Source organism: Lipotes vexillifer, unplaced genomic scaffold (assembly GCF_000442215.2).
Source record: "Lipotes vexillifer unplaced genomic scaffold, Lipotes_vexillifer_v1.1 scaffold536, whole genome shotgun sequence".
Classification (NCBI taxonomy): Eukaryota; Metazoa; Chordata; class Mammalia; order Artiodactyla; family Lipotidae; genus Lipotes; species Lipotes vexillifer.
In genome coordinates, this window is record NW_006775074.1 from 54,145 (window position 1) to 79,698 (window position 25,554).

A 25,554-nucleotide genomic window follows, 5' to 3' on the forward strand; every position below is an offset into this window, starting at 1 on the left:
ATTTTCAATTTTTAACAATATATTATGCTTTTGTTGTAGTATCTGAGAACTATTTCCCTAATCCAAGTTCATAAAGCTTTCTCCTATGTTTTCTTCCTAAAGTTTAAGAGTTTTACCTTCCACATTTTGGTTTATGATTCATTTTGAGTTAATTTTTGTATAAGGTGTAGGTAAGGTTCGTATTTTTTTTTGGCATATGAATGCCCAGTTGTTCTAGCATCATTTGTTGAAAAGATCACCCATGTAGGCTGAATGTAATCACAAGAATTCTTGTAAGAGGGACAGAGGAGGGTCAGAATCGGAAGGAAATGAAACAACAGAAGCAGAGGTTGGGGTGATGCCATTGCTGGAGGCACCATGAGCCAAGGAATGCAGGTGCCCCTAGAAGCTGGAGAAGGCAGAAAACCGACTCTCCCCTAGAGCCTTCAGAAAAAATACTGTACTGCCTGCTAATACTTTGATTATAACCTGTAAGACCCATTTTTGAATTTCTGACTGCCAGAACTATAAGATAATAAATTATAATAAATTTGTATTGTTTTAAGCCACCAAGTTTATGGTACTAGTTTACAGCAGAAACAGGAAACTAATACAGAAAGCTCCATTGAATTGTGTTTGCACTTCTATCAAAAGTCAATTGGCTATTCTGTAGAACTATTTCTAGATTTTCTATTCTGTTCCATTTTTCTATGTGTCTATGCTTTTGTCAATACCACATTGATATATCTTTTTTTTTTTTTTTTTTGCGGCACGCGGGCCTCTCACTGTTGTGGCCTCTCCCGTTGTGGAGCACAGGCTCCGGACGTGCAGGCTCAGTGGCCATGGCTCACGGGCCCAGCCGCTCTGCGGCACATGGGATCTTCCCGGACCGGGGCACGAACCCGCGTCCCCTGCATCAGCAGGCGGACTCTCAACCACTGCGCCACCAGGGAAGCCCCTGATATATCATTTTTATTTTAACCTGCCCTGAGTTATTTTATTTTCCCTGCTTCATATCTTCAGGATATGAACATTTGGTCAAGGGTAGTGAAAAGGAAACAAAGAGATAAAAATTACAAAATGACAACTTTCAAGGTAGCCATCTGTATTAGTTAATTACTGCTGAGTAAAAAGTTATCCCAAATTTAGTGGCTTAAAACAGAAACACTTACTGTCTCACAGTTTCTGAAGGTTGGGAATCTGGAAGCAGCTTAGCTGGGCGGTTCTGCCTCAGCGTCTCTTATGAGGTTGCAGCCAAGCTGTCTGTCAGGGCTGCACTCATCCTGAGGCTTGACTGGGGTGGACCTGCTTCCAAGGTCACTCATGTGGCGGTCAGCTGGCCTCTGAAAACCTGCTTGCAAGATGACTCACATAGTGGCTGGCATGCTTTAATTCCTTTCTGTAGGCTGCCTGGGTATCCTTATGACATGGCAGCTGGCTTCCCTAGTGTGAATGATGAGACACAGAAACAGAGAGAACATTCACCTAAGACAGAAACCATTGTCTTTTTATAATATAACCTTGGACATGATGTCTCATTACTTCCGCCAGTGTTCTCTTCACTAGAAGTGGGTCACCACGTCTATTCCACACTCAAGGGGAGAGGAATTAAGCTCCACCTCTTGAGAAAGTATCACAGAATTTGTAGACATATCTTTGAAACCACTATAGTCTGGCCACAAATTATTTATATCCCTCCCACATGCAAAACACAGTCGTCCACTCAAGGGCCCCCAAGAGTCTCCGCCCATCACTGCACCAGCTTGAAGTCAGAATCACGTCCTCTAAGCTGAGTCCAGGAGAGGAGAGGATGCTCAGGGGTAGCTATTTAAGATCAGCTCTTTGAGTTCATTCCTGCAACCTGTGAAACTGAAGAAAAGCTGTCTGCCCCCTCCCCGCCTCAACAGACGGTGGTCAACAGACACAGACACAGGATAGCTGCTCTGATTTTCCTGTTCAAAAAGGGGGAAACGGGAAGCAGGAAAGAATCAGTGGCCCACGGTGATTCTAAAATCCAGTCAACAAGTTGTAATCCTCTTTTGAGTCCCTTGATTGCATCTCAAGACCTGGGAATAATTCTCCCGTGGTCCTTGACTCCCTCTCCAAACCCTTGGTTTTGCTTCCCAGTCAAACTTCCCTCTTCACAAGAGGTACTCTGTTTTCCTAACCCCAGTTCATAAAGATTTCTCCTATGCTTTCTTTTAAAAGTTAGTATTTTTGTTTCACATTTTAGTTTTTGATTCCTTTTGAGGGCATTTTTGAATAAAGTGTGAAGTATGGAGTTTTTACTTTTTTGCATATAAATGTCCAATTGTTCCAGCACTGTTGTTTTGTGGGGGTTTTTTGTTTGTTTGTTTTTAAAGAAACTTTATTTTCCAACCACCTTTTTTCCATTTTCTGTCTAAGAGTCTGTGGAAGAACAGCTTCCGTGTGTTCCCGCTGCAAGGAATTTGAAAATATCTTCCTTGTTCATGTGCAGGACCTCAAGGGCTCTGGATATTGTGGAAGTTTTCCTTTAAGTTACCATGGGAACCCAGAACACTACCGTGTTGACCTCTCCCTGGGTATCTTGGGAAGTCAGCACCTTTGTTGAAATGTGGCAGAAGTGACCCTGCGCCAGTGCCTAGACAAGGCTTCAAGAGGCTTTGCATGCCTCCTCTTTCTGGAACCCTCTCAGTGCCCTGAGAACAAGCTGAGGTGAGGCTCCAGGAGGATGAGAGATCCTGGTGTGGACGAAGAGCCCAGCTGTCCCAGCCAAGGCCAACCTAGACCATTCAGCCATCGCTCAAACACGCAAGGAGACCCAGACAGGATCAGCAGAGTGAAAACTGATTCACACTTTCTGGGAGAATTTTGTAATACATGAGCCATGTTTTTTTTTTTTGCGGTACGCGGGCCTCTCACCGCTGTGGCCTCTCCCGTTGTGGAGCACAGGCTCCAGACGCGCAGGCTCAGTGGCCATGGCTCACGGGCCCAGCCGCTCTGCGGCATGTGGGATCTTCCCGGACCGGGGCACGAACCTGTGTCCCCTGCATCGGCAGGTGGACCCTCAACCACTGTGCCACCAGGGAAGCCCTGAACCTGTTTTTGAATAAGATAATCTGTAACTATATTTCTGCATAGAAAAATGTCTGGAAGAACATACACATAACTTATTAACAGTGGTTTCCTCTGGGGAGGTGTTACAAATATATTTCACTTTCTATTGTACATTGTATCTTTGTGTATATGAATCTTTACAAATGAGCATCCATTTAAATAAATTAATCATCAAAACAATGACATAATTTCCATTTTGGAAAAATGTCAATATAATGTATATATGGCTGTATTGCAAAGTTGCATATGACCATTGCAGTAATTTGATTTTCCTGGATATAACCCTCAGGGCGGTCCTGATGGAGCTGCTAGTTCACAGGGTGATGGGCTATCCCTACTCCCATTGTGGTGTTTCCATCTTCCCAGCGGCTGGTAAAGTTGCAAGTACATACTGCAGCTGAAGTCCAGGCAATGAATTTGTAAGAACATTGGACTTGGCGTCAGAAGACCTGAGTTCAGGTTTAGTATTGGCTTCTCTTTTCTGAGTTTCTGTTTCTTCCCCAGTAAAACTGCACTTCATTCATCAAACAATAAACATTTATTGAGGATTATAGCGTGCAGGCCCTGTGGCTGGATGCTAGGGGCCCAAGCTCCTGCCCTGCTTCTCTCCCAGTGGTGATGGGTGAATCAATTCCTACATGAACAAAAGTGTAACAAGAAATGGAATTCCAGGCACTGAGCTGTACTTTCAGTGGTTTCATTAAGTAGAAGAAAGAAGACTGAATCCATTATGAAGCAAGTGGAATAGTTTAGTGGTAAGGAACTCAGGCTTACTAGCCAAACTGCCTGAGTTTAAAATCTGGCTCCAGCAGGGTTTGGGGGGATGTTGCTTTTTTTTTTTTTAAGTGGTTTAAGCCAGATATTATAAATATATTTAATTAAGAAAAATTTTTTTGGCTGCACTGTGTGGCATGTGCGATCTTAGTTCCCTGACCAGGGATCGAACCCATGCCCCCTGCATTGAAAGCATAGAGTCTTAACTACTGGACCGCCAGGGAAGCCCCTTAAAATTTTTTTTATTTTAAAAAATTTTTATTGAAATATTGTTGATTTACAATGTGGTGTTAGCAAAGTGATTCGGTTATACATATATGTGTATGTATATACATATATTTCTTTTTTAGATCCTTTTCCATTATACAGGGGATGTTGCTTAACTTTTTTTTTTTGAAATATAAAATTTTTTTTTTTAGTAAATTTATTTATTTATTTTTGGCTGCGTTGGGTCTTCGTTGCTGCGCGGGCTTTCTCTAGTTGCAGTGAGAGGGGGCTCCTCTTCGTTGCGGTGCGCGGGCTTCTCACTGTGGTGGCTTTGCTTCGTTGCAGAGCACAGGCTCTAGGCACGCGGGCTTCAGTAGTTGTGGCACGCGGGCTCCAGTAGTTGTGGCACGCGGGCTCAGTAGTTGTGGCTCACGGGCTCTAGAGCGCAGGCTCAGTAGTTGCGGCGCACGGGCTTAGTTGCTCCACGGCATGTGGGATCTTCCCGGACCAGGGCTCGAACCTGTGTCCCCTGAATTGGCAGGAGGATTCTTAACCACTGCGCCACCAGGGAAGCCCTAAAATAAATTTCTATTTCTCCTTGTAGAACAAGAATAAAATTTTTTACATCTTGCCCTATTTTTGCTGAACATTTCTTTGATTCAGTTTTTCTCCACCTGTAAAATAGGAACAGGAACAGTACACAGCTCATGTGGTTGTTGTAAAGATTAAATGAGTTACTATGTATAAAACACTTGGCACAGTGCCTGGCACATAGTAAGTGCTCAATAAATATTAGCTATGATTGTTATTATTTGGGATGGAGAACACATTAGATCAGTTGTTTCTAACACAAATGTGACCAAGTTGAAACAGAGGGTGATCTGCTTGTGACAAACTTCTCTCCACTTGTGGCTTCATGTATGGCATCTGGCCAACCATGTCAGTGACTAATTACTTTTTCTAAAATTTATTTTGGGACTTCCCTGGTGGCGCAGTGGTTAAGAATCTGCGTGCCAATGCAGGGGACAGGGGTTCGAGCCCTGGTCTGGGAAGATCCCACATGCTGCAGAGCAATTAAGCCCGTGCACCACAACTACTGATCCTGTGCTCTAGAGCCCATAAGCCACAACTACTGAGCCTGCGTGCCACAACTACTGAAGCCCACGTGCCTAGAGCCTGTGCTCTGCAACAAGGGAAGCCACTGCAATGAGAAGCCTGCACACTGCAACAAAGAGTAGCCCCCACTCGCCGCAACTAGAGAAAGCCTGCACGCAGCAAAGACCCAATGCAGCCAAAAAAATAAAAATAAATAAATAAATAAATAAAATGCTGTGAATTCAGAACACAAAGATAAAAAAATTTATTTTATTGAAGTATAGTTGATTTACAATGTTGTGTTAATTTCTAGTACTATTTACTCTTGCTGGTCCATGAACATCCTCTTAAGACTTTATGTGCCATTGACAAGAATGACAGTCCCAGCTAGAAGAGAGGGTTCCGGAAACAATTTCTGGAAACTCCAGACCAGCTCTCTGGGTCCATGTGGAGAAACTGTGGTAGTCAGCTCCCTACTCGGGGTGACTGTTTCTGCCCATTATTTGAAGAGGTGTGGTGTGTTTGTCCTTTTGTTCCAATTATGTATGGCTTCCACTCACAAAGTCTTCACATGGTCCAAGATGGCTGTTAGGTTTTCAGTCATTCTACTTACACTTGTATTTTTCTTAATGATTTATGCAATCTAGGTGAGTTAAGGAAATAAGTCCTTGTTTTGGGCATGTATGTTTTGCAAACATTTTTGCCAATTTATTATGTCTTTTGTTCTCAAATTGTTTTTCCAACAGGAAGAGAATTCTGCAGATATCTTTTCTTCACTTGCTATTCTACAGTGGATCAAGGAAAGCTTTCTAGAAAAAGTGACTTTAAAATTAAAACTCCAATGATCCAGCAATCCCACTCCTGGGCATATTTCTGGAGAAAACTCTAATTCGAAAAGATACATGCACCCCAATGTTCACAGAAGCACTATTTACAATAGCCAAGACATGGAAGCAACCTAAATGTCCATTAACAGATGAAAGGATGAAGAAGACGTGGTACAGATATACCATGGAATATTACTCAGCCAGAAAAAGAATGAAATAAGGCCATTTGCAGCAACATTGATGGACCTAGAGATTATTATTACTAAGTGAGGTAAGTCAGACAGAGAAAGACAAACATCATATGATATCACTTACATGTGGAATCTAAAATATGATACAAATGAACCTATTTATTAAACAGAAATAGACTCACAGACATAAAAAACTTATGGCTACCAAAGGGGAAAGGGGGTGGGGGAGGGATAAATTAGGAGTTTGGGATTAGCAGATACAAACTACTATATATAAAATAGATAAACAACAAGGTCTTACTGTATAGCACAGGGAACTATATTCAATATCCTGTAATAAACCATAATGGAAAAGAATCAGAAAAAGAATATATATATATATATATATATAACTGAATCACTTTGCTGTACACCTGAAACTAACACAACATTGTAAATTGACTATACTTCAATTAAAACAACAACAACAACAACAACAACAAACCCAATTCCATGGGTGAGAAGCACAAGCCTGGTGAAGAGCCGGGAAATTATGCTTTCGCCTTCAGTTTCTTAGTTTCTGTTGACTTTCGAATGAAGAAAGTGTGATCTGAGTTTCCATGCACCTCTTGCTACTGACTTACCTCTTTGGCCATTTCTGATCCCACACAGCTGGCTTGCTCTCGCTCCACCCTGGCTTCTATGGTCTGAATATTTGTCAACCACAGTTTCTGAGAAACTCCCTCAATCATGTTCTACATAAGTGTATTTGACATAAATTAATACCATGACTGGGATGCAGGAAAATTAGAGTTATGATATCTCATTTGTTTTTTTTTGTGACTTGATCAAATTACTCACTTTCCCTATAAAATTCCTACACTGTCTGCAAGAGTAATTAAAGCATTATATGAAGTAATACAAGGCCACAATGCATTGGAAAAAAATTTTTTTTTCTTTTTGGCAGAGGGTTTTGAATCCTTTATCAATATCCACCCAATTCCTATGTTGAAATCCTAATGCCCAATGTGATGGTATTAGGAGGTGGGGCCTTTGAGAGGTGCTTAGTTCATGAGGGTGGGGTTAGCGCTCTTATAAATGAGACCCCACAGAGCTCCCAAGACCCTTCTGCCACATGAGGACACAGTGAGAAGTCTGAGGCTTGGAAGAGGGTTCTCACCAGAACCTGAACATGCCGGCACCATGATCTTGGACTTCCAGCCTCCAGATTTGTGAGAGAGAAATTTTTGTCGCTTATAGGCTCCCAGTCTGCGGTATTTTGTTACAGCAGGCTGAACAGACTAGGACTCTGACCTTGACTAGTCCTTTCAGTGTAGCCCCTCCCCCCTTCAACTAGACTATCTCAAGGGTCTCAATTTTTTAGTCCAAGATGAGAATTTCCTGGGCTTGCTCATCCAGTCACAGGTGGGCTGGGTAGGTGGTTAGAGGTTCGATAATATGAAATAAGATGATGGCACCTCCCCACTTTTAGCCGGACCCGCAGGTGGCAGGCCCCCACGAGGGGTGCTGTGTGGGCATATAATGACTGACGGTTATTGTTCAGTATGTGCCCACGTCCCAGTCCTCATGCCAATGAAGGGCTTCAAGATCACTCACACACTGACCAGCTGGCTCAAGGAAAGTTATGCTGTGGGACAAAATGGTTCCTAAAATCTCAGCGGCAAAGATTTTGCCATGCATGTGGCATGGCCAAGGCTAACTGGCTTCAGGTCTGTCACACGTCTTCTCACTCCAGGACCCAAGCTGAAGGACAGCCCTGATCTGAGACATGCTGCTCACCTGGCAGAAGGAAGAGAAAGACAGTGGGATGACTCTTAGACTTACGTTTGGACATAGCATCTGTTATATCTGTTCACAGTCCACTGGCCAAAAGAATTCCATGGCCGAGCCTGAGGGTCATGTGGAGGGAGAACAGTCCTCCCAGGGGAAGAGGCTGTAAGTATTTTGAACAAATAAACATTCTCACATAGTTCATCCCAGCCAGTAGTATCATCAGTCCCATTTCGCAGGTGAGAAAACTAAGGCTAAAAGAGGTAACGTGATCAAGGTCATAGATTAGAACTCAGCTCCATCTGGCTTCAAAGTTGGTCTTTTCTACCACGCAGTCTCTTGAGATTTTTTCTCTTTTTACACTGTGTGGGTACTTGGGATTGTAATTTATTCAGGGCACAACCAACTCTCATCAGCTCCAGAAGCTTCTCCATGAAAATTTCTAGAGCTAACCCACCTTTGAAAGCTTCCTGGAAGGATATGGAGCTAGAAAGGGGTCAGGCTGGGGGAACTGTCCCCATGAAAGCCGACTCTATTTCATTTAGTAATTTTTTAACTGTTGAATTATTTATCTGCTTTATGGGTTTGTAGATGGGGATCACCTATCAATATTTGTTTTTGTTTTCTTGTGTGTGTGTTGGGGAGAGTGTGAGATCTTCAAAGCTATTTTCCAGGTAATTTTGGAAACTTCCAGATTGCATTGGATATTTATATGCACAAAAATGATGAGTGCAGTGGAGAAAGTGTAACCCATCTACTTCTGCGGAAGAGCAAAAACACAACTTTAGATTTAGAAACCCAGCTGCAGCTCCGTGTACCTTGGGGCGGGGGGGGGGCGGGGGGGGGGGTGGAGGGGGGGGGGGCAGAAGTTACAGCCAATAGAATACTTCGCTCTGTTTGTAAAGTATCTGTGATTTCTCCTGGGGCGGTGGTGGTGGTGGAGGTGGGGGGAGCAGAAGTTACAGCCAATAGAATACTTCGCTCTGTTTGTAAAGTATCTGTGATTTCTCCTGCCTTAAGTGCAGTCTTACCCATTTCGGAGCCTCTGGTTCCCAGGTGCTTCGTGCTGTCTGATAACACCAGGTAGGGTTGGATTTGCCAGGTTTACGTGTGTCCATCAGGGTGGGGATTAGGGTGAAGGCAGTGCGGCGCCTAGGACGCTCAATTTAAGGAGGCACTCGCAGGAACCCGAGTTCTCTTGCCTCCGGTCCCGGCCCTGGTGTCCACTGTGCCATAACTCCGCCGGCTGAAAATGCCCCGGGAGCGCTCTCTGCCCTCCCCTCCCAGACGCACAGGAGAGCCCGGAGAACCTCCCTGCCCTGTTTCTTGGCTCGGCCAGTGAGGTCGATGTCCAGGTGACCGTGTACGTGTGTCCGGGCCAGGCTCAGTGCGGAAGACGGAGAAGAGTGTGCGCGTGAGCCGGCGTTAGGCCGGGCGGGTCCATATCCGGGTGGACCCGGTGGGTGGGACCGTCCCTCCCTCCAGGTCCCGAGGTGGGTGGGGGTTGGGGAGTGACGCGCGGAGATTCCCTTTCGCACCTTGCCATCCGAGAGGGGGCGGCAGGGTGTGGATTCTGGGCGTGCCCACCCTGCGCATTGGCGCTGGGAGCGCCCCGAGCCCTGGGCCTGAGCGGCCGCGGGGACTGGAAAGCAGAGGAGGAGGAACCGGAGGAGGGCTTGCCGAACCGGCCACCCGCTCCGAACTTGCCGGGGAAACTAGTGCGGAGGGAGGGGCCGGGGCCCGGGCCGCGGTCGGAGGAGGGGCGGCCGCAGCTGCATCCAGCCCCGTTGGCTTCCTTCCCAGCTCTTCTTTGCCTCCTCCTACTCTTCCTCCTGTATGAGTCAGGCGTTTCCCGGGGATTTGGAGCAGCCACGCGCGGCCCGGGTGCCCGGAGCTGTAGCCGCTGCCGCGCCAGGAGCTCCAGCGCCGGGGTCGCCACCGCTGCGGGCACCCGCGTCCCAGGCGCGCGCGAACCATGGAGAGGGCGGCCCAGGGCGCAGACGGCGGCGGGGGCAGCAACAGCAGCAGCCGCAGCAGCAGCCGCGCCACCTCGGCGGGCTCCTCGCCCTCCTGCTCCCTAGCGGGCCGGGGGGTCTCCGGTCGGTCGGCGGCCGCCGGGCTCGGCGGCGGGGGCAGTCGCAGTAGCCCGGGCTCGGTGGCCGCTAGCCCGTGCGGGGGAAGCGGCCGGCGGAGGGAGCCGGCGCTCGAGGGCGTGCTCAGCAAATACACCAACCTCCTCCAGGGCTGGCAGAACAGGTAACGCGCCGGCCGCCCGCCCCTCCCTGCGCGCCGCTTGTTGTGAGTGTGAGTGTGTGCACGCGCGATCGGGCCGCCGGCGATCCGGGGCCGCCTCGGCACCCGGGCCCTTCCCAGGTCCCCGCTCCCCTCAGCGCGCCGCCACCCCACCCCGGGACCGCATCGCAGTGGCGGGGAAGGAGGGAGAGCCCTGGCTCCTGCTGGGACTGGAGCGGCGGGCGGGCGAGCGCGCTGGTCCCCGGGCCCTGACTGCTAGCGGTTTCCCGTACTCCTGGAGAATGGCTGAGGACGGGAGGCAGAGGGGGCGTGCTTGACGCCTGGATGAAAGAGCTAGTACATCTGGTCCCATCACAGCAATTCTCCCCATATCATAGTTCATTTAAAACTTTGTCGTTTAAAGACACCACCACCACCAGAAACCAGCCACTTATCCTCGGCGGCTTCCGGCGCGCATGCTAGCCCCCTGCCCAGTTGGTGGCCGGGAACCTCCAATCTCTGCGACGGAAGTTTAGTTTTTTTTTTTTTTTTTCCTTTGACACTCTCTCCCCTTTCGAAATGGCAGGTCGCTATTTAAATTATTATTATTATTTTCCCCCTTTAGGTGTTTTTTGAAGTTCCCTGCTCACTCTACCCTCACAGTTGGGAAGCCTAGTTATGGACACGTGGAAGGATGGGTGTCAAGGGAAGGGGTCGCGGTGCTGTGTGGACTGAGTAGTGAGAATAGTGAGGAACACTTGAAAGGAGCAGATGGGGTACTGCTGCTGACATTTTTAAACTTTGTTTTTCAAAAGCAAGTCAAAGGAAAATACAAATATCCATGCAAGGAGAATGGGGCTTTTTGGAGAGGTTGTTGATGAGATCTTGTGTCTGGTCCTTAATAGCCCTTGGATATTAGGACTTGGGGTTCTTAAGGATGCTTGTGAGATTTGAATCACACCCTGGGAACTCTTGCTTCTCTCTGCTGGTTAGTAGAGTACTTGGTCCTCTCTCCCTTTGTAAGTTTCAGATTGTTTACGGCTGAAACAGCAGGCAGTTATTTACATGAAACTCAACTAAGAGGAAGATGGAAGGTTCCATCCTAGGTATGGAGCCTGAGTTGATATTGTAGACAGAGAACTTTCACGGGGGATTCCTTGGAGATCTGCTACTGTGTTAGTGGAAGTTGCACCTTAACTTTTGAATCCTTTTATTTCTTAAAATAGCCCCAGTGTCTGCTCTTGCCTCTCCCTTTTCCCCTTCAATTCTTGGAGAGCTGAAATGATGGGTCGAGTGCTGAGAGGAGACAGATGAGAGGGCTGAATCTGATTTCAGTTCCTGGTAATTGTGTTGTTAATGGCACCTCACCATGCCTTGCTGGTGATAGCATTTGGTTTGTGTGTTGGACAGTCACCTTTAATGCTTTTTTTCCCAAGTAGCTTATGAGGCCAACAGAGCTTTTACCCTGGATTACTGTTATTTCACTTGGGGATGGCATTTTACCTGCAATGTATATTAAAGGATTTGTTCTTTGGAGTGGATTTAGGGGGAATTGGAGTAACTCATGCTTTTGTGTATCTAAATCTACTGGAGTATTTAGGTTGAAGGCCAGATTGAGAAGAGGCAAAATTTATAATAATGATAATAATAATAATAACAACAACAACACGTACTAGATTGCAGGCTACACAGGTGAAATGTACTGTGTGTGCTGCTGAGGTCTTATCTTTATTGAGTTTGTTTACTGTGGTTTATAGCTGCCTGCCAATGTTTGTTCTCATAGTAGATGCACCGGTTTTGAAGTCTACCACTGACTCCAAAAGCATTGTCTCTTTCTAATGGTTAATGTCTCAGTGTCAGGTTTTGTTTCCCACATCTGTGGCCAAGGGTCCATTTAGTGATCCGGAGAAAACCTGTGATGGCTGTGACTGCATACTTTCTTCTCAAGGGGTCTTATAAAGGAAGATCTGGATCAGTGAAAAGGAAGAGAGAGGAGGACAAAGACAGAAACTTTGAGAATATATTCATTTGTCCATTTAATTATTCAGAGGCACCATTCCAGCCACTCTGGAGCTACTCTAGTGTTTAAAACACATGGGCATCTTCTCATCAAGTAGTGGAGGGGTCGCAGGATTCAGAAGTGGAAGGAGCCCACCCATCCCCAGTCCAGGGAATTGCCTTGGTGCAAGTAGGTGGGCTGGGTCAAGCTCCCTGCATTTGGGGGCCTCATGGTGTGTTCCTTTGCAGTTCTTTTCAAATTGCCTGCACTTAATGAGAAATCTCCAGCCTCGAAGTCCTTGGTGATTGTTCCTAGTCTGCCATGCTGTTGATAACATCCTCCACCGCCTCCTAGGGCTTCACACCAGTCACCTGCTAGTCACCACTTTACTCTGGTGTCTGCTTACACGTCCTCAAGTTGCTGTAAAGCTTATATTTTACCATTCAGTGTCATATTCTACCTTATTTGTAGCACTCTCATTCTCATCCCCATGCCCTGAGGAAGGTGGTGTGGCCGGAACACAAAATAAATGACATAAACCGAGGTGATAGGAGGGAAAACTACACAGGTGGGACACGCTCAGGAGAGCATGTCCAGGACACTTGGCTCTCTCATTGGCTGAGAAAGTGTGAAGTAATCAGAGCTGGGGCAAGTGGGGAGGGGAGGGGAGGGAATACCCACTAAGGAGTTTCTATAATCCATTATTATAGTTCTTTAAAGAAAATATTTCAGACATTACAGCACGGTAGAGATTTGTAAGATGGCATTAAAGAGTAAATGCCTCTAAACAAATGAATACAATTTCAGAAAGAGGTAGGTGTGGTCCAGTGGTTAGGACTCTGTGATTCCACTGCGGGGGGCCTGAGTTCAATCCCAGTTTGGGGAACTAGGATCCCACAAGCTGCACGGCCAAAAAAAAAAAAAAAAAGATAGAACCAGCTTCTAATTCTTTTTCAGGTGATTGATGGGGTTGTGAGAACTCAGTAAAACACTGAAAAGCAAATCTTGAATAGGATAAGGAAAATGAGTGTTGGCAAAAGAAAACCTCAGGCCACCAATGGACATTTATTTGGAAAGTTAGAGCAGTGTCCTGACGTCAGCATTTAGCATACCGGTTACCTTGGGCCAGTTCCCTAATTGCACTGGGCTTTCGTTTTCCCATCTGTTAAATGTTGAAGATGGTGTTACCCCTGTGCTTCTCATTAGTTCAGTGTGGGGATTAAATGAAGACACCGGTGTATAAGGGGCTGAGAAGTGGGAGCTATTATTGGATCTTCAATTTTCCCCATGGTAAATGGACCCTTTCAGGTCCATAAAATTCTTGGTCTGTTTTTTGAATGCTGGGATGACTCTGGGACTCCATTAACGTAATTATCCTAGAGTTCTTTGAGAGGAGAGAGATCATTTAAAACTTGGAACCAGACATTTACATCTCTGTGGGAAGTGACTTACTCCCTCTTCCAGCCTCTAATCCCCATCTCCCTTCCTTGCTTTTCCTCCTAAACACTTAACCGCCAGCTGACATGCTCCGTATTTTACTCCTTCTGCACTAGGTGTTAGCTCCCTGAGGACAGAGAATAATTTCGCCTGTCTTGTTCACTGCTATTTTGCCAGTGCCTAGAACAGCGTGTGGCATATAATAAAGGTTCAGCAAGTATTATTGAATGAGTAAGCAAAGGAATGCATGACAGGGAAGAAATCAAACCAGGACTTAGTTCTGTTTTGGCCAGTGTTTGCTACTGTTATAATTCTTAGTTCTCTACCTGCTCATAGCCTTGTCCTTGAGTTAGTATCTTTATCATTTGTCCTGCTGTCTGCAACCATCAGTCTTTGTCTTCTGGGTCAGCAGACATGCCCACCCTGACTTCAGACCCACCACAACCCACCCAGGGTAGACATTTAGGGACTAGATTTCCAGGGCTTGCTTTTGTCTTGATCTGCATTAACATACTTTGAGAAGGTAGTGTTTAGCCTCCAGCCATGATTTCCCAGGATTTTGGGGCCACCTCTCCCATTTAGCAAAACCAGTAGGGGCATATATTAACTTTAAAAATCATACTGCATTAAAATGAATGGTTTTTGAGTATTCCAGTAGTTTTAGAGGTAATTGGTGGTGATACTAGGGTTGAAAATCACTGCTCTGGTTTAACGTTCTTGCCTCTGTCTACTTTGGAAGGTTTTGCACATCTTGCTGTCTGGGTTGTCAGATTGTTCTGAGGCTGCACTCAAATAGTTTAGGGACACTAGATCATTTCGTTGACAATAATAATAAAGGGGCGGTTGCTTAGGTTACAAAACTGCATATTACATATAATATATGTAATATGCATAATATATGCAATATATATGTTATAACCTGCTGTGTGTTAATCACTCCCTGCAGGATCCTCTCTTCCCCACCTTTTAATTATTTTATTATTATTATTTTTAAATTTATTTATCTATTTGGTTGCACCAGGTCTTAGTTGCGGCACGTGGGCTCCTTGGTTGTGGCATGAAAACTCTTAGTTGCCTCATGCATTTGGGATCTAGTTCCCTGACCAGGGATTGAACCTGGGCCCCCTGCATTGGGAGCACGGAGTCTTAACCACGGCACCACCAGGGAAGTCCCCTCCCCCACCTTTTATTTATTTTTTAAAAAATTTATTTATTTGATTTTTAATTTTTGGTTGTGTTGGTTCTTCCTTGCTGCGTGCAGACTTTCTCTAGTTGTGGTGAGTGGGGGCTACTCTTTGTTGTGGTGCTCAGGCTTCTCATTGTCATGGCTTCTCTTGCTGCAGAGCACGGGCTCTAGGCATGCCAGCTTCAGTAGATGTGGCACATGGGCTCAGCAGTTGTGCAGTCTCTAGAGCGCAGGCTCAGTAGTTGTGGCGCATGGGCTTAGTTGCCCCACGGCATGTGGGATCTTCCCCGGCCAGGGCTCAAACCCGTGTCCCTTGCATTGGCAGGTGGATTCTTAACCACTGCGCCACCAGGGGAGCTCTCCCCTGCTTTTAAAACGTACATGTATTTGAGGAGATTTACACCAAATGGTTACCACAGTTTTGCTTGGTTGGTGGGATTGTGGGTGATTTTTATTTTCTTCTCTTCTCTTTTTTTCCATTATTTTTCCCCCCTAAGGTGAACTTGCATCCATTTTGAGGTTCGAAAACGTTATTGAGAAAAAGGAAAGCTGCCCACACCTTTTCACATAATCTCTGAATAACTGAGTTTTTGAGGGTAAATTTGAAGTCTAACATACATTCAGAAAAGTTCACAACTCATAAGCATACATAATTCAATGACTTTTCGTACACAGAGCACACCCAGATGAAGAAAGAGCAGCCCCCAACCCCATCCCTTGCAGTCATCCCCTCAATACCCCCGGAGGGCTCCACTATTCTGTTTTGTAGTACCATAGATTAGTTAGGCCTTATTTTGAATTTCATATCATACAGGATGTGATCTTCTGTATCTGGCTTCTTTCTCTTAACATTATGTTTGAGAGCCCCATCCATGTTGTGGTCTGTTTATTTCCACTACTGTTTGGTGTTCCATTGTGTGAATATACTACATATGTTTATATCTATTGCAGATGCAGATAGACATTTGAGTTCTTCCCAGTTTTCGGCCCGTACGAATAGTTCTGGGAGATAATACGTATGCCTTTCTGTGGGCGGATACCTAGGAGTGGAGATATTGCAAATGTCCCCCTTATGAGATATTGCCAGAGAGTTTTGCAGAGTGGTTGTGTCTGTTAATACTGCACCAGAAATGTGTGAGTTCTAGCTGTTCCACAGACTCTTGCCACTTGACATCGTCTGTTGTTTTCATCGTAGCCAATCTGGTGGGTGTGTGGTGGTATTTCATTGTGTGGTTTTGATTTGCCTTCCCTGAAGACTAATGAAGTTTAGCATCTTTTCATGTATCTATTGGCCATTTGGATGTCATGTTTTGTAAGGTGCTGTTTAAGTCCTTTGTCTATTTATATATTGGGGTATCTGCCTTTTTCGTATTGACTTGTAAAAGTTCTTTTCTGCATACAAGTTCATTGATGGGTCTGTGTACACGTGCACACAGGCAGTGCATATTAGAGAAGGCAGCTATCTTCTTTCACTCTATGGTTTGCCAGTTCATCTCTTACTAGTGTCTTGGTAAACATAAAATCTTAATTTTAATGTCACATTTTCAATGTTTTCCCTTTATGTTTGGTTCTTTTTGAGTCCTGTTTAGGAAATCTTTGCCTAAACCATGGTAATGAGATGTTCTCTGATATTTTCTTTCAAGAGAAAAAAACCCCTTTTATTAATTTGAAATTAATAAATTAATTTCTTAGGAGTTTGAGTTGATACTGGGGGAATGTAGACTGCTGGCAGAAGCAACACAGCTTTAAGGCTTCCAGTCTGTATTAGTTTTCTTATGGCTGTTATGAAAAATGACCACAAACTTGGTAGCTTTAAACAACAGGAAGTTATTTTCTCATAGTTCTGGAGGGCAGAAGTCTGAAATCAGGTTCACTGGGTCGAAATCAAGGTGTTGGCAGTACCGTGCTCCCACCGGATACTCTAAGGGAAAATTGCTCCTTGCTTCTTCCAGCTTCTGGTGGCTGCCAGCGTTCCTTGGCTCGTAACCGCATCACTCCAGTTTCTGCCTGTTTTCATGTTGCCTTCTCTGTGTGTGTCAAATCTCCCTCTGCTTCCCGTTAGAAGGACTCCTGTGAATGCATTTAGAGCCCACCTAGATAATCCCTCCATTTCAAGATCCTGAATTTTATCAGTCTGCCATATGCCAAAAACTTTGCTGTGTAAGGTTAACAGTCACAGGTTCCCGGGATTAGGATGTGGACATCTTGGTGGTGGGGGCTATTGCATCCCGACAGTCATAATTCTAAGGTGGTTCTTTAGCTCACCAGCGCCCTTCCCCATCCACCTTTCCTGCCTTCCACCAGTTGCCATGGTGACAGCCATCTCTCCCTTGGAAGGGTGCAGGTTGCTGTCATGACTATAATGGGCTTGTTAGGAAGCATCGGTGGGCTCATTCATCTTTGTTTGCTAGACAGACCCCTTGGGCAAATATTAGGTAGGTAATATTGTGAGGGAAATTGTTTTCCATTTTATCATCAGAATGACTCATTAGTCCAAGGACTTCTTTTTAAAGTTATAATTAACATACAATACACAGGTCTTAGGTGTTCTGTTTGAATTTTGATACTTGTTTATACCATGTAACCACTGCTCCAAAAGGTACAGAACATTTCCACCCCCCAGGAAGTTTCCTTGTGCTTCTTTCCAGTCCATTCCCCTTTCCCCGCAATCTGTTTCTGATTTTTATCACCATGAATTTGTTTTATCTCTTTGGATTTCATGTAGATAGAACCATACAGTGTATCCTTTTCGGAGTCTGGTTTGTTTAGTTCAGAAAGATGTTCTGAGATGCATCCACATTGCCGCCCCTGTCAGTAGTTTATACTGGGTTTCTTTCTGTTGTTGAGTCATAGTGCATTTGTGGATATACCACAGTTTGTTTATTGATATACCTGTAGGTGGACGTTTGGGTGGTTTCTAGTTTTTGGCTATGACAAATAAAGCTGCTGTTTGTGTATAAGTCTGTGTATGGACATAAGCTTTATTTTTCTTGGGTCAACACTGGGGTTGGAATTGTAGGGTCCTAGGAGAGGTGCATGTAGAAACTGTTAGAGTGGCTGGACCGTTTCTCACTGCTCACCATCAGTGTGTAAATGAGTGCGTTGCTCTCCATCCCGGCCACCTTCTGTGTTGCCACCTGGGGAGCTTTTGGAAGCTGGGACTGCCTCCTTCTCCTGGAATCGCCTTGCTTCTGAGGGGACAACCTGCAGGAGCACAGGCTGGTGACGTGCTTAGACCCCCTTGCTGGTCCAGCTTTGCCTCGTTTTTGATGCACGACCTTTACAAGTCACTTACCTCTTTGGACCCTGGTTTCCTCATCTGTGCACGAGGTCAGCCTCGTAGCGTTGCTGTGAGCTCCTGCATGCATCGCGCCTGGCACAGTGCCTAGCACGCAGTAGTTTGCTTGCTGGGAGTCTGGTATCTTAAACAGACCAGTGGGTGACTTCGTGGAACCTGGGGGTGAGTTGGTGGTCATTGTTGACCCAGCCGTAGCCAGTATGCAGCTATTTCTGAGCCCTTCCTCCCCCACTCGGGGCCCCAGGTGACAAATGGTTTGATTTGTGTAGCGGATGCTGGTCTCCATTGGCTGCCCAGCCTCTGGCCCGGCAGGGTGTGCTCCAGCGGACAGCTGTTTGAGAACCCTGGGAGGAAAGGAGAGATGAGGGCCTTTGTGTCCTAAAAGCAGGATTGAGATGATGGTGCCAGAAATATGAGAGGTGTTTTGCACATTTCCTCTGGGCGACTCCTGATGGGATTTCGGGCCTGGCCAAGACAGAATTAGAAAGAAAACCATCCAGAATTTGGTTCTGATAACCCAGACTCGATTGGATATGGTCACAGCCCAGAAAGAAAGTGCTTTATTTGTGCCTTGTGTAATGTTATCAAGAATAATGATACAGGGCTTCCCTGGTGGCACAGTGGTTAAGAATCCACCTGCCAGTGCAGGAGACATGGGTTCGAACCCTGCTCTGGGAAGATCCCACATGCCGCGGAGCAACTAAGCCTGTGCGCCACAACTACTGAGCCTGTGCTCTAGAGCCTGCAAGCCACAACTACGGAGCCCATGTGCCACAACTACTGAAGCGCGCGCACGCCTAGAGCCCATGCTCCGAGACAAGAGAAGCCACCGCAATGAGAAGCCCGCACACTGTAACGAAGAGTAGCCCCCGCTCACCAACCAGAGAAAGCCCTCGCACGGCAACAAAGACCCAACGCAGCCATAAAAAAAAAATAATAATAATAATAAAATAAGAATAATAATAACGATACAAGCAGGAAATGTGGTACACAAGCCTGTTCTTTGAAGGTCGGAGAAGGCATTTGAGCCGTGAATAACTTTTTCACGTTGTGCGGTAGTTTTTAAGGGACTATTTCTGTTTCTGTGTGGTTTGGTCCCTTTCTAGAAATATTTTGATGAAAATATAACAAGTTGAAAGACGACTGACCTCAGTTTTTAGTAACTCTTTTCCAGGATGTGTTGTTTTTTTTCTGCAGTGCTGGTCATGTGACCGGTGAGCCACGAGCAGATAGTGGGAACCACCGAGGAAGCCGTGGGATTCAGGTTCTCCTGAGTGTGCATGGGTCTGGGGCTCTCTGTGAGCCCGTTGTTCGGGGGGAGTTAAGTGGATTAGGCAACAGGTACGTCGCTGCAATGGTCACTCCGTCAGAACTGTGATGGGTTGTGAACAGTGCAGGGAACGCCACCACGGTGGTTTTTCTGGGCCCTTTGGTTGTTCAATAGGGAGACTTTCCAAGCCCTGCGTGAGTTGGCAGCATCAGCCCCCAAACACACTGCTCTCTATGTGTAATTAGGCCTGATGGATGTTCACACGCCGTGTACTTTTTGAGCACCTTTTATGTGTATACCAAATGCCGTGCAGTATTTCTGGAGAAAACTCTAGTTCAAAAAGATACATGCACCCCAGTGTTCATTACAGCACTAGACATGGAAGCAACCTAAGTGTTCATTGACAGATAAATGGATAAAAAAGATGTGGTACATACACATACACACACACACAATGGAATATTACTCAGCCCTAAGAAAGAACGAAATAATGCCATTTGCAGCAACATGGATCGACATAGAGATGATCCTACTAAGTGAAGCAAGTCAGACAGAGAAAGACAAATATATGGTATCACATGTGGAGTCTAAAAATTGAAACAAATGGGCTTATTTACAAAATTGAATATACTCACAGACATAGAAAACAAACTTATGGTTGCCAAAGAGAAAAGGGGATGGGGGAGGGATAAATTAGGAGTTTTATAAACAGATACAGACTATTGAATATTATATATAAAATAGATAAACAGTGAGGTCCTGCTGTATAACACAGGGAACTATATTCAATATTCTGTAATAAACCGTAATAAAAAAGGATGTGAAAATGAAATGTACATGTATAACTGAATCATTTTGCTGTACACCAGAAACTAATACAACATTGTAAATCAACTATACTCCAATTAAAAACAAATAAACAAATGCCCTGAGAGATGGGGGGGTCAGAAGAACACAGTGCAGACCCTGCCTTATGGAGCTGACAGCCTGAAACAGGGGTGACCGACTTTTCCTATAAAGGGTCAGACAGTTAATATCTGGCTCTGTGGGCTCTGTGGTCTCCATGGCAACTTCTCAACTCTCCCATTGTAAACAACTGGGTGTGTCTGTGTTCCAGTAAAACTTTAGCTACAGAAACAGGTGGTGGGCTGGATTTAGCCTGTGGGCTGTGGTTTGACCATCCCTGGTCTGAAATGACATGCAGACCCCTCAATCAGGGAGTCAAGGCAGCCTCATGTGGTGGCAGAGGGTATGGATTCTGCAGTCCAACAGCCTGTGCTTGCATCCTGGCTCTGCTGTTTACAGCCTGTGTGGCCGTGGACCATCTAGTTTACCTCTCTGTGCCTCGGTTTCTTCATCTGTAAAGTGGGGGTGTTATAGTGTCTGTGTCGTAGGGTTGTTGGGATCAGCTTCAAAGCTGCGTGTAAAGGGCTTAGAACAGGGCGTGGCCCACAGAAAGCACTTATGATACGGGGTGGGGTGGGGTGTGGGGGGGTGATGCTACCCGAGAGGAAGCACCTGGGGAGAGCCCTACCTGGTGGGGATAGAGGGGAAGTGGCAGGTAAGGGGAGACCTAGGATGTCTAGGGGGTTCATTGTGCAGCCCAGGGCTTGGGGAGAGCTTGCCTGGTAGAAGCTCTGTGAGTACAAAGGTTGGGAGGCATGGAAGGAGGGAGATAGTTTGGTATGGCTGGAATGCAGATGGTACATGGGCTGTGGCCAGAGACTAGCCAGTAAAAGATAGACCAGGCTGGAAAAGCCTGTTTCCCGAAGGACATCCCAAGCCGTGGAGACCACAGCTCATAAAATGTCAGCACTGCCAGAGGGGAAGGGATACATTTGTGGGCCCAGGGAGCATCGGACACTTTACATTTACAATTTAATCCTTAACATGGGATGAGAGGTGTTGCAGATTTATCCAGTCTCCCCTTCTTCTATAGTCATAGAACCCCAGTTTTAATCTGGATGTGTGCTTTGTCCTAGATAAAACTATATTTGCACCCCTCATTCCCCCCTTGCAGCTAGGGATGGCCATGCGATTATATTCTGGTTACAAGCAGAGTGGTCACATAGTAGTTTCCTGGAACCTTCTTTGTACCTTTCCCCTTTTTTCCTTATTGGAATATAGACATGTGGCCAAAACTGGAATACAGATGTGATGGCTGGAATTCCAGCAGTCGTCTTTTTTTTTAATAGATTCCTGGAGTCATGGCAGGTCCTACATTTTTTAAAATATTCATTTTATTTATTTGGTTGTACTGGGTCTTAGTTGCGGCAGGCGCACTCCTTAGTTGCAGCATGTGGGCTCCTTAGTTGCGGTTCGCCGGCTCCTTTTGTTGCGGTATGTGTGGTCCTTTGTTGTGGCAGGCGGGCTCGTTAGTCGCGGCATGTATGTGGGATCTAGTTCCCTGATGAGGGATTGAACCCAGGACCCCTGCGTTGGGGGCACGGAGTCTTACCCACTGGACCACCAGGGCAGTCCCCCAGCAGTCGTCTTGAGTCTTTAGGTGACTGGGATGAAGGCTATCAGGGCAGAAGATGCCTCTGATGACTTTGTTGATCCGAGCCACCTCACAAATCCTGGGCTGCCATCTTCTGGACTTTTCTATGATTGGGGGAATAAGCTTTTTTTTTAAGTCACTATTCACAGCCAAATCTAACCCTAACTGATGCAGGTGGAATCTCTGTTTTACAGATGAAGAAACTGAGGCATAGAGTGACCTAAGTTGCCCAGTTAGTCAGGTGTGGAGCCAGGATCTGTCTGACTCTGGAGCATGTTTTCTTTCCATTACCCGGGAAGGAACTTGGAGATCTTCATTTTATAGATGAGATCACTGAGGGCTTTGCCTCAGGGTAAACCAGCAGTTCATTCCACTGCAAGGTAATCATTGCTCTTGTTTTTTTTTGTTTTTTTTTTTGTGGTACGCAGGCCTCTCACTGTTGTGGCCTCTCCCATTGCGGAGCACAGGCTCCGGACGCGCAGGCCCAGCGGCCATGGCCCACGGGCCCAGCTGCCCCGCGGCACACGGGATCCTCCCGGACCGGGGCACGAACCCGTGTCCCCTGCATCGGCAGGCGGACTCTCAACCACTGCGCCACCAGGGAAGCCCCATTGCTCTGTTTTATCCCTCAGTCACTCTCTCTTCAGCCCTGGCCTTCCCCAAGAAGGGCCCCTGTGTTGTAATTAGTGATTTTGTAGCCTCCCCTGGGCAGAATTTCCTTCTGTGAGTAGTTGATGTTTGGTGGGTTTTCCCTGGTCAGAAACAGGCACTGTTTTTGGGCTGTATGTTTAGAGCTTTCACAGCCTTGCCTCTTGCCTCCTATAGTTCTTAGTCATATCTTTTCTTACTGTACTGTCCTGTCTTCACTCGGGCTCCAAGGGCTGGCTGAGGGGCCCTGTGACTGTTTGGAAGCACTGACAGATGAATCTTGATTGACATGGAGAACTCCCAGGTCATGAAGCTCAGAGTGAGGACTTTGGCTAAAGTGGGGTCACATGTTTTGAATCCATTTTGCTGTTGGGATTCTCGTGTAGCTGAGTTCCACCCTATTACTAATACCTTAAAAATGGGCCTCCCGACCCCTTTGGCTAACCGCTCAGCACAGAGCTTTTCTGTGTGCTGTTGCAGCTGACTCATTTCGTGTATTGGTCCCAAAAAATGGAACAGGACAAAAGGCAATTTGTGTTGCTAGTGCTGTTGAGAGAGCATTGTTGCATACTTATTATATATGTGGCATTTCATATTTTGTCACTTTCTGTACTAGCAACAATCTTTGCGGTCATTTTTATTCGCCTGGCTAATGTATGACTTTTTCTTTTTGTGAGGTCTCCATTTGATACCTTGCCCCGAAGTGCATTGTAACACTACTGTAGTCACTTATTTAATCTGGAGTTTCCTGTAACTGAAATTTTTTTTGTTAAACGTCAGTTTTCGTGATTCCTTTGGGGTCAGCTGAAATTCAGGAAAAGAGTATTAAAAGCCAAAACTCTATATATTTTTCCTCACATTGAATAACAAGATAGGATTGACATAAAGATACTTTAGAAAATCTTTGTGTCAAAGAAACAGGACTAAACTTGTGAAATCAAGTTGAAGTCTGGGGGAAGTCATTTTTTGAACAAAAGCAAAGCATAACCTAACTTGGAAGAGACTAAATCGCAGTTATCCGTGTCATGGAATTGAATTTCTGTTTATCTAAAGGCTTGCTTCCTTTTCCTTTCCAGCATTGTAGCAGTTATTGGTATTTTTAGTGTTTTTTGTTTTGTTTCCGTCTTTATTTTTGCTTTCTTAGTTTGAAACTGTAAATTCCCTTTTAACACTTCAAAATGTACATTTTGTAACAGCCAAATATAACTTGTGATCTGATTTTTTTCTGTAAATGACATTGACAGTATGCAGTCTATAACTAAGAGTACTGTATCCATGTTAATTATTTGATTTTAATATTTGTACACTGAAGTATATGGGGGTAAAGGGGCATTATTTTGGCAACTTACTCATGTGGTTCAGGAAAAATGTGTGTGTATATATAGAGAGAACGAGAGAAAACGATAAAGCAACTGTGGTGAAATGTTAATAGTTCTTTAGTAATAAATAGTTCTTTGTATCTTTGTAACTTCTCTGTAAATTTGGAACTTTGTTAAAAAGTTAGCAAAAATTTGTTTGGCTTATTTTTTAAAAAGGCTGTGGGGCATGCAGTATATACTTCCTGGCCCAATGTAGTATGTATCTAATAAAAATTAACCGGCTTGCCTTAACCTCTAATCTTCTCAATTGGCCACTGAGGCAGCCATCCTGCCTACGTCATCCTCTCTGGTTTGGAAGATACCCCAGGTGTGGTAAAATGATTCTTAGACAATTCCGGACATTAGCTATAGTGAAGCTGGTGGGAATTGTTAGTGCCTGGGAGCAACTGTCCATTAAACTACGTAATGTCACCATATTTGCAGCTTATGGAAAGACCATTCAACCAAAGGCTTGGAGATTTGTGTTTTTATCCCTTCCCTGTCTAGTTGTTTCATTTTATATGGATGTCAAACAGTGTTTTTTTTTTTTCATCTGTTAGTGAGATGAAGTGAGAAGCATATTGCTTGTTCTCTCTGACTGCAACATAGGAAAATTAGAATGAATTATCATTTATAATCACTTTTAAACCTACAACTTATAAATTCTGTTATCTAGAATTATGGTGATGCTTGTTTTACAATTACCTGTGAAACATTTGTTGAATAAAGAAGGCAGCGGGGAGGCTTCCCTGGTGGCACAGTGGTTAAGAATCTGCCTGTCAATGCAGGGGACACGGGTTCGATCCCTGGTCCGGGAAGATCCCATATGCTGTGGAGCAACTAAGCCCGTGCGCCACGACTACTGAGCCTGCGCTCTAGAGCCCGTGAGCCACAACTGCAGAGCCCGTGTGCTGCAACTGCTGAAGCCTGCGTGCCTAGAGCCCGTGCTTCACAATGAGAGAAGCCACCACAATGAGAAGCCTGTGCACCGCAAGAAGAGTAGCCCCCGCTCGCCGCAACTAGAGAAAGCCCGTGCGCAGCAACGAAGACCCAACATGGCCAAAAATAAATAAATAAAATAAATAAATTTATTTAAAAAAAAAAGGGCAAAGGGAATTTTTTAGGGGGTTTTTTTTTTTTTTTTTTTTCGGTACACGGGCCTCTCACTGTTGTGGCCTCTCCCGTTGCGGAGCACAGGCTCCGGACGCGCAGGCTCAGTGGCCATGGCTCACGGGCCCAGCCGCTCCGCGGCACGTGGGATCTTCCTGGACTGGGGCACGAACCCGCGTCCCCTGCATCAGCACGCGGACTCTCAACCACTGCGCCACCAGGGAAGCCCCTGTCTTAGGAGTTTTGTGTGACGATGGGCCAGCTTCTGGGAGCAGGTCTGGGCATGTCTGGTGGCCTTGACTGCAGGACTGTAGATGAAGACTTTGGACAGGAAGTGGTTCAGATATTTTCTCCCATTCCTTTGGCTGCCTTTCCACTCTGTTGATTGTGTCCTTTGATGCACAAAAGCTTTAAAATTGGATGTTGTCCCATTTGTCTGTTTTTGCTTTTGTTGGCTATGCTTTTGGTGTCGTATTCAAGAAATCATTGCCAAGTCCAATGTCATGAAGCTTTTCTCCTATGTCATCTTCTGGAGTTTTACAGTTTTAGGTCTTATGTTTAGATATTTAATCTA

At 45.5% G+C, this 25,554-nt stretch overlaps 1 protein-coding gene across 2 annotated transcripts in view; it reads left to right on the forward strand.

The window, feature by feature from the left end:
* Positions 1 to 9,790: 9,790 nt before the first annotated feature.
* The window catches only part of OSBPL10 (oxysterol binding protein like 10), a 297,869-nt gene continuing 282,105 nt past the window's right edge, over positions 9,791 to 25,554 (forward strand). The window contains exon 1 of one of the 2 annotated variants that reach the window (XM_007449637.1): positions 9,791 to 10,198. In XM_007449637.1, coding sequence (XP_007449699.1) covers positions 9,918 to 10,198 — 281 coding nt within the window. In that variant the 5' untranslated portion in view covers positions 9,791 to 9,917. The remainder of the gene's footprint in view (positions 10,199 to 25,554) is intronic. The other variant, XM_007449636.1, reaches the window with a different exon arrangement.